General features: G+C 44.6%; 2 protein-coding genes across 2 annotated transcripts in view; one reads left to right on the top strand and one right to left on the bottom strand.

Moving 5' to 3' along the window:
- Positions 1-5,314, top strand: part of dnah9l (dynein, axonemal, heavy polypeptide 9 like) — a 49,447-nt gene extending 44,133 nt beyond the window's left edge. Inside the window, 8 exon segments of the mRNA XM_062528622.1 lie at positions 1-122; positions 436-555; positions 877-1,119; positions 2,404-2,586; positions 2,909-3,024; positions 3,629-3,741; positions 4,356-4,496; positions 5,067-5,314. The exon segment at positions 1-122 is cut by the window's left edge and continues 70 nt beyond it. Of these exon segments, the coding sequence (XP_062384606.1) occupies positions 1-122; positions 436-555; positions 877-1,119; positions 2,404-2,586; positions 2,909-3,024; positions 3,629-3,741; positions 4,356-4,496; positions 5,067-5,314 (1,286 nt within the window).
- Positions 5,315-10,210: 4,896 nt separating this feature from the next.
- kcnh7 (potassium channel, voltage gated eag related subfamily H, member 7) overlaps positions 10,211-12,500 on the bottom strand; it is a 108,359-nt gene continuing 106,069 nt past the window's right edge. Inside the window, exon 17 of the mRNA XM_062528623.1 lies at positions 10,211-10,495. Coding sequence (XP_062384607.1) covers positions 10,211-10,495 — 285 coding nt within the window. The remainder of the gene's footprint in view (positions 10,496-12,500) is intronic.

Below are 12,500 nucleotides of genomic sequence, written 5' to 3' on the forward strand. Positions count from 1 at the left end.
CCTGTGTAGCCGAGCGACGCAAGTTTGGACCACAGGGCTGGAACAGGAAGTATCCCTTCAACACCGGAGACCTCACCATCTCCGTCAGCGTCCTCTACAACTACCTGGAGGCTAATGCACAGGTGTGTGTGTGTGTGTGTGTGTAGTATTTATGGTTAGCCCAAGGTTTCCTTTTGCACGGTAGCTTGAATGTCAATTATTTGCTTATTTAAAGTTACTCTAGATAAAAGCTACAGTAGCCTAACAAGCTAGACCCACTTCAAGATCACATCACCGACTCTATACACGATAGAGGCCGTTGTTGAAACTGGCCAGCTCCTAATGTCAGTGTAAAATGTACCTAGAGGCCAACGCAAAACAGTGTGTGTGTGTTTGTGTGTGTGTGTGTGTGTGTGTGTGTGTGTGTGTGTGTGTGTGATATATCCTGATTGGTAGGTTCCCTGGGAGGACCTTAGGTATCTCTTTGGCGAGATCATGTACGGCGGCCACATTACTGATGACTGGGACAGAAGACTCTGCCGCACTTACCTGGAGGAGTATATGCAGCCCAATCAAGTAACATACACACACACACACACACACACAGTTTTGTACCTCTGAACAAACATGTACCAAAGTACAGATTCTGACACACAGACACACGCACACCCACATTCACATTAAAGGTTTTAGTCCCGACCAAGTGTGAAGAGAACCATATACTCACGTACTATACATGCACAGTACACCTACCTGCACACACACACAGACACACAGACGCACGCACACACACAGACTCACACACACACACACACACACACACACACACACACACACACACACACACACACACACACGCACACACACACTCATACTCATGCCTCTCCCTCTCCCCAGTTTGACCGGAAGCTGTCTCTAGCGCCGGGCTTCGTGGTGCCCTCCAACCTGGACTACCAGGGCTACCACACGTACGTGGACGAGATGCTGCCCCACGAGAGCCCCGTCCACTACGGCCTGCACCCCAACGCCGAGATCGAGTTCCTGACCGTCACGTCCGACGGCCTCTTCCACACGCTCCTGGAGCTGCAGTCCAGGGACTCGGCCATGGGAGAGGGCGCCTCCCAAACCACAGAGGAGAAGGTGTGTGTGTGTGTGTGTGTGTGTGTGTGTGTGTGTGTGTGTGTGTGAGAGAGAGAGAGAGAGAGAGAGAGAAAGAGAGAGAGAGAGAGATAGATAGAGATGGAGAGTGTTTTTTTTTTTTTGTACTGTATGTGTTAGTGTTTGTTGTGACAGAGAATTCCATATTTCTCAATAAAAGGAGGTTTCAAAAGGAGAAACCGTGAGATTTCTCAGAACACAAGTTGATGGATGCGCTCCTACACCCCCAGCGCCACACACACGAGAGGTCTCTCAGCACAGCGGTGAGGCGCAGGCTGATCTGAGATCTGAAGTGGCTGCCAGTGGTCACCTGCGGCTACGAGTAAAGCGCAAATATTTGAGTCAGCTGCGTCACGCTGTGTGAGCTGGGAGTGGAGCTGTGATAGTGTGATAGCTGTGACAATGCAGGGATAGTTGAGGATAGAAGAATTCAAAATGAGGTTCGCTGTGCTTTCTGTAATAAACATTTCCACAGCTTGATTTCTTGATTCAGTCAGCTAATGAAAGAAATAGGCTAATCTAATGCTGCCAATTTAAAAGTAGCTGAAAAACACTACAGACCAGAATTCAATGGAGTGGGCTATGATTCAATAGTAGCCTATGACTAAAGGCTTATTGAAGCTGGTTTTAACAGGCTTTTTAATTAATATCACCAATCGTGACCTAATTATAAACAGCTCAGGAACATAATGTGGCTGACCCTACTGCGCTGTTTCCCACATATTTCATAAACCCCTGCACAGCTTACCTGTAGACTGTCATACACCCAAATGTATGTCGGACTAAAGAGAATGGTTTTTACTGCATTTGTTTATTTAAAGTTTTAAACTCCAACTCCCAACTCCAGTTTAAAACCGCATTAAACTAGCGACAGAGCAATTGCCCCATACAGCATACATTGTTGCTCAATGATGCACAAATGACTATGCACCAGGTACACACCCTAAAAAAGAAGCAGGTTGAGTTGCGGTCCAGGCATCATTTTCTCTTGTAATAATGCTATCAGCTTGGGTTGCAGTAGGATTGAATTATTGCATCAGGCGAGTTTGGGTCGCCCGTGAAATGATCTGTGCATCATTGAAGTGTGTACACACACACACACACGCACACACACACACACACACACACACACACACACACTGAAAGCGATCTCTCAGTGAGCTGTCTCTAGCTACATTACATTGATTGAAGGGATACCAGAGAAACAGAACGGCATACTGAACAGGCTGAGCAGTTGAAGTAATAGCAGTCGTTTTTTGGCTCTAGGTAAAAACCATCCTGGACGACATCTTAGAGAAACTGCCGGAAGAGTACAACATGTCGGACATCTCGTCCAAGACGGCTGAGCGCTCCCCGTACATCTTGGTGTGCTTCCAGGAGTGTGAGCGCATGAACACACTCATTCACGAAATACGCCGCTCACTCAAGGAGCTGGACCTGGGCCTCAAGGTGTGTGTGTGTGTGTGTGTGTGTGTGTGTGTGTGTGTGTGTGTGTGTGTGTTCGCCTTAAATTTTGTACGTGTTTTGGGGGTTTTATCTCTGTATTTGTTTGCGCATGTGTTTGTGGGTGTTGTTAGGTTATGTGTGTGTGAAGTGAGTATAAAGAAAATATGGAACTTTTAGTCTGCTTTTAATGAATAGAGAAGCGGCATGTTTCATTCTTTTCCAAGCATTTCTTTCATTCCCTTTCTCTCTTCCTTTCTTTCTCTTTTTCTCTCTCTCCCCCTCTCCCTTTCTCTCCTTCCTCTCTTCTGTCCTCCCCCTCTCTCAGGGAGAGTTAGCTATTTCCACTGAGATGGAGCAGCTGCAAACAGCTCTGTTCTTTGATAACGTTCCCGACACCTGGACCAAGCTGGCATACCCATCCACCTACAGCTTGGCACTGTGGTGAGCAGCAGATAAGACACACACACACACACACACACACACACACACACACACACACACACAGTCACACAAACTCTGTCTAACAAGCTCTCCAACACACACTTTATCCGTCATGAGCAGGTGGTCACTCTCCTCTCTCTCACACACACACACACACATACACACACACACACACACACACACACACACACACACACACACACACACACACACACACACACACACACACAGTCACTCAAACTCTCCAACACACACTTTAACACACACACACATGTGCGCACACACACACAGTCGCTCAAACTCTCCAACACACACTTAATCCCTCTGTGATGTACACACACTCACACACACACTTGTTCCACAGCTACACCCAAAGGCAATTTGCAGCAGCTGTGAAGTTGTTTTCCCTCTGTCCCACATCACTCTCTCCGGATATTGATCACATGCTAATTAGCGTGTGTACAGCTTTGAATATGGAAATGTTTCAAAGTGTGCAGGTCATAACTTCATAACTTTCTTTCTCTCTCTATCTCTCTCTCTCTCTCTGTATGTGTGTGTGTGTGTGTGTGTGTGTGTGTGTGTGTGTGTGTGTGTGTGTGTGCAGGTATCACGACCTGCTGCTCCGTTGTCGAGAGCTTGACAGCTGGACTCAGGATCTGGCTCTGCCCAATGTGGTATGGCTGTCTGGCCTTTTCAACCCTCAATCATTTCTCACAGGTACACACACACACACTGCTTTCCTAGTCTTCAAGTGCCCCTGTGCAATTTCAGTTTGTCAGTCTGCAGGTTCTTGCACAGCTTTATGGTGTGTTAGAGTAGGAATCCTTCACCGCTTATCTGATACCTTTTCGCTCGCTGTGATTGGCTCCTTGATTGTCTGATGGGTATTACTCATCTGTGATTGGCTCCTTGATTGTCTGATGGGTATTACTCATCTGTGATTGGCTCCTTGATTGTCTGATGTGTACTACTCATCTGTGATTGGCTCCTTGATTGTCTGATGGGTATTACTCATCTGTGATTGGCTCCTTGATTTTCTGATGGGTATTACTCATCCGTGATTGGCTCCTTGATTGTCTGATGTGTATTACTCATCTGTGATGGGCTCCTTGATTGTCTGATGGGTGTCACTTATCTGTCATGCGAGTGGCCTCAAATATAAAAGTGGACAAAAATTGTGTTGGCTTATGTGCGTGCAATGGACGAGGCTTAGTGATGGGTCAGCTGGCTGACTGATTGCCTGATGGTTGTTATTCAGGCCTGATTGGTTGACAGGTTACACTGATCCTTGTTACTCATCTGAGATTGGCTGACTGCTTTGCCCTGTCCAGCTGTGATGCAGAGCCTGGCCAGGAAGAATGAGTGGCCTCTGGACAAGATGAACCTGACTGTGGATGTCACCAAGAAGTTCAAGGAGGAGTTCAACCAGCCAGCAAGAGAGGGGGCGTATGTCTACGGACTTTACATGGAGGGTCAGTGTGTGTTTGCGCACTTATCTGTCTGTGTGTGTGTGTGTGTGTGTGTGTGTAAAGAGTATGCCCGTTCCTGTCCTGAGGAAACTTGGGGAAAATATAAAAAATGTCACAATATCCATCAAGGCTTAACATGATTGCAACAATTGTTGATTGGCCTCACTGACTTAACCTCTGATTCCATATCCATATTTCAAAATGATTAAGATGAGGACATTTCATAGGCAGATATTGACTTGGGACTGTATTAGAGAGATACCACACAACACGTTAGTACCTTTTCTCACTCTCCATGGCACGAACAATCTCTGCACCCAAGTGCTTCGCCCCAATATAGTCCCAAGTCCCGTTCTGCCCACGGTTGGGCAAAGGGAGATTCAGGTGCACATACTGTACCTATCTCACTGACTCCTCCCCCTCTATGACTCAGGTGCGCATACTGTACTGTACCTATCTCACTGACTCCTCCTCTATGACCCAGGTGCGCATACTGTACCTATCTCACTGACTCCTCTATGACCCAGGTGCACATACTATACCTATCTCACTGACTCCTCCTCTATGACCCAGGTGCGCGATGGGACACTCAGGGCGGGAACATCACGGAAGCGCGCCTGAAGGACCTAACTCCCAGCATGCCCGTGATCTTCGTGCGGGCGATGCCCAACGACCGGCAGGAGACGCGCAACACCTACGAGTGCCCCGTCTACAAGACCAAGCTCCGCGGCAACACCTACATCTGGACCTTCAGCCTCAAGACCCGCGAGAGGCCGGCCAAGTGGGTACTAGCAGGAGTGGCCCTGCTGCTCAGTGTGTGAGGGAGAGGGGGATGAAGAGAAGGAGGGAGGGAGGAGAGAGGGAGGGATGGTTAGACGGATAGAGGGAAAGAAAACGAGTGCTGACACAAGTGACCTTTCTCATCAGTATAAGAGAGAGAGAGAGAGAGAGAGAGAGAGAGAGAGAGAGAGAGAGAGAGAGAGAGCGCTATTTGTACGGCTTTCTGTCCCGACTGCTTTGGCAATATGAGTACCCCTTGTCATGCCAATAAAGCACTTTGAATCTGAATCTGATAGAGGGGGGCAGAGAGAGATAGAAAGAAAGAAAAAGAGAGAGAGGGCAGAGAGAGAGAGGGGGCAGCGAGATACAGTAGAAGGAAAGAAAGAGAGGTGGAAAGGGGGCAGAGAGAGGAGAGAGATAGAGAGGGGGCAGAGAGAGAGAGAAAGAGAGATAGAGCAGAGACTAAAGTATGTTTGTAAAGTAAAAACATGGTTTCTGGTCATGGAGTTATGTACCTCAGTATGTTAAAAGTGTTAAGAGATATTTATGTCATGTTTTCTTTAATTTATATTGTTATGTTGAAGGTATTCTTGTAATAAACTAATATTACTTTATTGTATTGCTCTAATGACTTGAATACTAATTAAAACAAAAACAAAAACAAATGTTTTCAATGCAACCAAACAACAAATTCACACTTCAGTTTTCTTCTTTAGGCATTCAGTTTATTCCTTTATACAGTTACTCAAATGTGTTTCATCAAGTCTGTTATATTCACAATATACACATTATATATAATTCATATCAATATATATTCAAGAAATTAAACATTCAAATCAGCAGTTATGTTTTGCATTGTATAAAATACAGTGGCAAACATTTTTCTTTTTTTTTATTATTTAAAAATGCATAAAAACAACGGAACAGCAGTAGATTTTTAAAAAGTGACATATTTTACCTTTGATGTCCTCCAGTACAACAATGTCAAATGTCATGTCTTTTTGTGCAAAACTTTGCAAATTTGTATAGTATAGTCTACCTCCCTTCGACAGTAATCCTCAGTGTTGAGTGACTGGACGTGAGGTGGACGCGAGGGTGCTGGGCGGGGGAGGTGGGGGCACAGCAAGATGTCTGACCCCGACCCCCCCATCCCATAATGGAAGCAATACGTGGCATGTTTATGTCACACCTCTCTATACCCCACCTCCTATGGGAAGCCATGCATAGCCAGACTAGCCATTACATTAACACACACGCATCTGGAGACAACTGTGGAGAAATGTGGCCTTTGTGTGGACCGCGGTGGAAAAAAATACAACATTAAAGGGCACTAATTTCGTTTTTTTTTTTTTTTTAAACCGTGAGGCATGGAGGGGGTGTCATTTGATTGGTTGCTGAGCTCAAGTGTCAGCAATCTTTCACCAGAATTGAGGCCTCCAACTTTTACGTCAATACCGATCTCAGTTCTCAAACTCCTCCTGCGGGAGATTAGCCCACTCGAGACGTCAAGATCACATCGCTGCTTAAACAGAGTTAAGTCATGCGAGTGCACACTGTAGCTCATATGTGTGATCAAAACAGTCAAAGCAACAAGAGCACTTGACTGGGCTATCTTCAGTGTGCTTATCTTTCTTTTCTACAATGAGCGCTTGAAAGAGGGGGTTTGAAAGTACAGGGGATATACATGCAAAGGTTAGCAATGGACAGCTGACCCTATACATGTAACCAAATGGAACCAGTAACATACAGCTATGTAGACAGAGCCTGGGTTGTGTAGATTTTCGACATGCTTTTGGGCCACAGTTTCAACGAGTTGTCTCCAGTGGACTCCTTTGCGACTACTGCGAGATTAAACATAACTGATACAGCTGCCATCTAAACGAATCACTGTAATGGTGATAGGCCGATGGTTAAAAACCCAGACTTCTCTCTGGCATAATGCATTAAAGGATCAGTCCACCATTCCAACAAGGTGACACAGACTGAGCCATGCATTATTTCAACCAGAACATGTTGCGGACTGTACCTTTAAAAATAATTTTAATATGTAATGTTGGGTATGGATATTTTCACAGACTGTCTACTCTTATTTTTTTGTTATTTCTTTTCAATTTGTGTATTCATGCAATCTTGATAAAAACTGAATCAGAATGTGACCAGGCATTCAGGTAACTGATGTGTTATTTGAACTGTGTAGTAAAAATGTAAACTTGGCTTGCTGTAACCCCCACGATTTAGAAAATCTACTAAAGAAACACGACTGTCCATCAGCATGAAGTACAGGTTCAGTCTAGATGCCCAACATTAAATACTGACCTCATAATCGTACCTTTCCAGCATGTCCGAAAAACTCAAACGAAAACCATTCGGCTGCTTGACCCTCTACACAAAACAGTGAGATGAGAATATATAGTTGTATGTGCATTATACAGTATATGTTGTAAAACTAACATGACTAGACTTGTTTAGTTGAAACATGCGATTCGGTCATACGGTCCTGACACATATATTGTTCCGCTATCTAAGTTATAGATGAAAAGATGCATACACGTTCACACAATTCCATAGTGGAATCCTTAAGGGCAGAAAAGCTACTATGGCCTGTCATCACCTCAAGTTCAACTTATGTGGGTGAGGCCATTTTAATAGTGCATACCAGCTCAGTGCCTTAACCTTGACATTTCTCTATAATATAGATTGTTGTTTACATGCTGAAATAATCAGCTTTAATAAAATTGGAAGCCCAGACTGTACCAACTGTGGGAACCACAGTGGGATGGGGATTGGGGATTCGGGGTGGGGGGGTTACGGATTGGACGGATTCATCCAAAATATGAGAAACATGGTGATGTAGGCATGGGGATTTTTGGTACATTTGATAGGGTGCTTGTTCCTTAAGTAAAGTGTGATATTTTAAGTAGCCTAAATACTTTTTTTTCGATGAATAAGGTAAAAATAAGAGTTTAGTGAAGTTGTTTAGTAGATTATGTGATAAATGCAATTTAAAAAATGTTTTAGAATATTTTCAATAACAGCTGCAATGTGAAGAATGAGAGCTACATGGGACGTCTTGAAGATGTTTAGAAGTCCTTCATAAGCAGTGCTACAGCAGAATCTTTTTCAAGTCCAAAAGGTGTGTGAATGTTCTCTTTAAAAAAAATATAAAATAAGTATATCTATTTCTGTTGCCAAATGTTGAGAGCGCTAATTGCTGGACGTGTTCCCAATGGGGAGAGAGAGAACTCTAGATGACAGTTAGGATCTCTGTTCAAATATGTGTGGTTTTGTTATCCGGGTGTGCTTGTTGATATGGTTGTTGTTGGTTGTGTACATGTCTGTTATCTTCATATTTGCACCAAGCGATCTGTGAGCTCTCTGCTTGGAGGGCCAACAGATGGTTGAGTTGGGAAAGTTCTCTCACATCTCGTAGTTTGACCAGGGGGCGGCAACTTATTGCTTCTGGACTATGTGGTATGATGAATCAACAACCTTCACTTCTCTTAGTTTTGGAAACACTTTTTTTGAACACATGCTTACCAGTTAGGCAAATGTACCTTGCTTGGTTGCATAAAACACAAGTTCCATGTTAAGTAAGTGATTTAGTGGGTTCATGAAATTAGTCAATCTTGCACAAGCAGTGAATACAGGACTGTGCCTTGGTTGTGCATTGGTTGGATATTGCCCAACTAATACACATGCATCATTTTTGCTACAGGAAGAGATTCGACCCGATATTGATCGCAACGATAATGATTGATCACAACAAGGCTTTTAATACACTGCTTTGTGTGTGTTAATATGACCAATTCAGTCAGGCACTGAATATCTTTCATAATTGCATGGTTTTGTGTGTGTGTTGGCTTTCATATGACTTGTGATGAGAAACATTGCAGAATATACAGGCTGTCTGCCAATCCTCCTGCCAGTTATATTCCTGTAGGTATAATCAGTCCTTACATTTTCAATGGGAAATTCCAGTTATATGAATAAATATTACAAGTGAATTCTGACATATTGAGACTAAGAGGTGGCCTTTCAGTATGTGCGATGTGCGTGCATGTGTATGTGTGCATGTGTATGTGTGTGTGTGTGTGTGTGTGTGTTTATGTCTCAGAAGACTGATGTGCCTTTTGTAGACTTCAAGTTTAAGTAGCTTTTGTCCTGCATAAGAAGAGATGAGAAAATCAGAAACAATCACAAGTGCGATAAGACATGCTCACAACACACACACACACACACACACGCACACACACATCCACATACACCTCCCACACACACCGGATGTGCATGTCACTTGTGTGCGACAGTGTGTACAATGTGAGTTTTTCATGCTACAAAAAAAATATAAATAAATAAATAAATAAATTAAAAAACACTTTACAAACATGCATTTTTTTTTCCAGTTGAACAAGCATGTCTGGTGCCCCTTGTTGCTGGCAGTGTCATAATCCCGAAAAAAATATGTACACAGTAACTTTTTATACATGATATTTAAAGCATATAAATACATGAGCTATATATATATGTATATATTTAAAGAGAGAGAACTGTATTTATACTATGTATACTTTGTACAGGTGGACAGACAGGCCGTGGTTGTGGACGGTGATGGTTTATGAAAACTCCTTGCATACGGCCAGCCCCGTCTCCATCAGAACCCTGAGTCAAGGAAAGTAAGGAGGCCTGGGGGATATTTGTGAGTGTGTGTGTGTGTGTGTGTGTGTTTGTGTGTGTGTGAGAGAGTGTGTGTGTGAGAGAGTGTGTGTATGTGTATGTGTGTGTGTGTGAGTGTGAGTGTGAATATATATGTGTGTGTGTGTGTGTGTGTGTGTGTGTGTGTGTGTGTTTGGGTAGAAGGAAGAGTGATTGACAGTCTGGCTTGCAGACAGGAGCAGTTCAGACCTCAGGTGGAGGGTGGTTGTGCGTATGGGTGGGCGTTACTTCCCTGGAAGACCCGGATCCGAGGAGGGTCGCTGGAGGCCCAGTGGGGAGGGACCACAGCTAGCTGTTGACGAATCGGGCAGCGAGGCCTGCCTGATTGACAGCTGGGCTCTGGGCAGTGGCGAATGGGGGAGCTCGGCTTCCTGCCCCGTCGCCTGATTGAGTCCTGCGGGCTCTGCTGCGCCTTCGGCCAGGGCCGCCATGTCCGAGAGCATCTCCGTGGAAACGGAGCAGAGCAGGGGATCTTTGGGTGCGTGGCTACAGTTCTCTACGTCCACACTCTGCCAACACAAGAGACACACAAGGTCACTCACCCGCCGTCCACTCATTCAAGATGCACTAAGTAGTGACCGAAGTGATGTTTTGAGCAGATGGACGGCCTCCCACTAACATGGCAATTTGGCAATTTCTCACACAGATCTCTGTTTCTCGAAGGTCATCGAGTACTGTCTGTATGGTTCAAAAAAGAGAAAAAGAGCTTGAGTTGCTAAAGCCACAGCTAGAGCAGCCATAATGCTTCATAGATCCCGACAAATCCAATTTAAAACTCATGCTGAAGGTGTAGTTTAAAAGAAGGTCCCCAGCTTGACATCAATGAAACATTCCAAAGCTAAAAGAAGCTTCATAATGCATTGTGATATTATTATTAGCCATAACTTATACAATGATTTTGCTACATTTCTTCAGCTATGAGGTTGACACACGGGGGCAGTTAATATGGTGTTAATATGGTTCTGTTTCCTTTAACTTGCATAAAACACTGTCCTGCGGCTTAAACACAATGTGGCTAATACACAGGAAATGACTGTATGTCACAGTAGTGTCCAGACTGGGAACTCTTCGTCATGTTAGTGCTGAGGTGTGTGTCCACACCTGGCCATATCTGAGCAGGGGGCTGTTAATGGGCTGTCAATCACACACACGCTAGCAAACCACAGAAACACACATGCATATACATATACTTGGCAGTGGTTTATACAGTACATACACACAGATGTCTACAACCAGTATATTGTACAAACACACACACACACACACACACACACACACACACACACACACACACACACACACACACACACACAAACAACTACCAGACACCCACACTTCCTCCATGCACTGTCAGGAAGCACCTGGCCTGAGAATGACCCTTCCCTCCTCCTCTTCCTTTTTCTCCTCCTCCCCCCATCTCTCTCTCACACACACACACACACACACACACACACACACACACACACACACACACACACACACACACACACATCCCACTCCAGCTCTGTCCAAATTGAGATGTTGTACACAGTAGTGCTTTAGCTTGGGGACAACAGTGAGATGATAGATGGGATCAAAAATGTAAAAATCTATGATCCCCTTCCACAGCCATGTGCTGTAACAAAAACAGTGTAGTGATGAAACACTGTGTGGCCTGAAGTGAACTCATCTCACACACACAGACAGACACACACACACACACACACACACACACACACACACACACACACACTCGTCACTACACACATAGACTCCTCTTCCTCACTGTAATAATAATGTGTGTGTGTGTGTGTGTGTGTGTGATGTGATAAGGTCACTTCAGGCCACACAGTGTTTCGTCACTACATACATAGACTCCTCTTCCTCACTGTAATAATAATGTGTGTGTGTGTGTGTGTGTGTGTGTGTGTAGTGACAGAACACTGTGTGGCCTGAAGTGACCTTATCACACACACACACACACACACACAGACACACACAGACACACACAGAGACACACACAGAGACACACACACACACACACACACACACACACACACAGACACACACAGACACACACAGACACACACAGACACACAGACAATTTATTATTACAGTGACGAAGAGGAGTCTGTGTGTGTGGGTGTTTGAGCGACTTACACACACCTGACCAAGCCAAAGTCAGGGTGACCTCTTGGGTTTAGCTGCCCCACCCCTCCCTCCCTCCCCCTCTCTCTCTCTCTCTCTCTCTCTCTCTCTCTCTCTCTCTCTCTCTCCTACTGTACACACACACTCACACACACACACACACACACACACACACACACACACACACACACACACACACACACACACACACACACACACACACACACACACACACACAGAGAGAGAGAGAGAGAGAGAGAAAGAGATCCATCTCTTAATCCACAGTCTGTTTTATTCTAAACCCCTGAGAGAACAGACTCTATAGCATAGGTCAGTCTGATTGAAAAGTCAGGTGAAGCAGAGAGCACACTGCTGAGTTCTGATATA

The sequence above is a fragment of the Sardina pilchardus genome, chromosome 23 (assembly GCF_963854185.1).
Source record: "Sardina pilchardus chromosome 23, fSarPil1.1, whole genome shotgun sequence".
In the NCBI taxonomy this organism is placed as follows: domain Eukaryota; kingdom Metazoa; phylum Chordata; class Actinopteri; order Clupeiformes; family Clupeidae; genus Sardina; species Sardina pilchardus.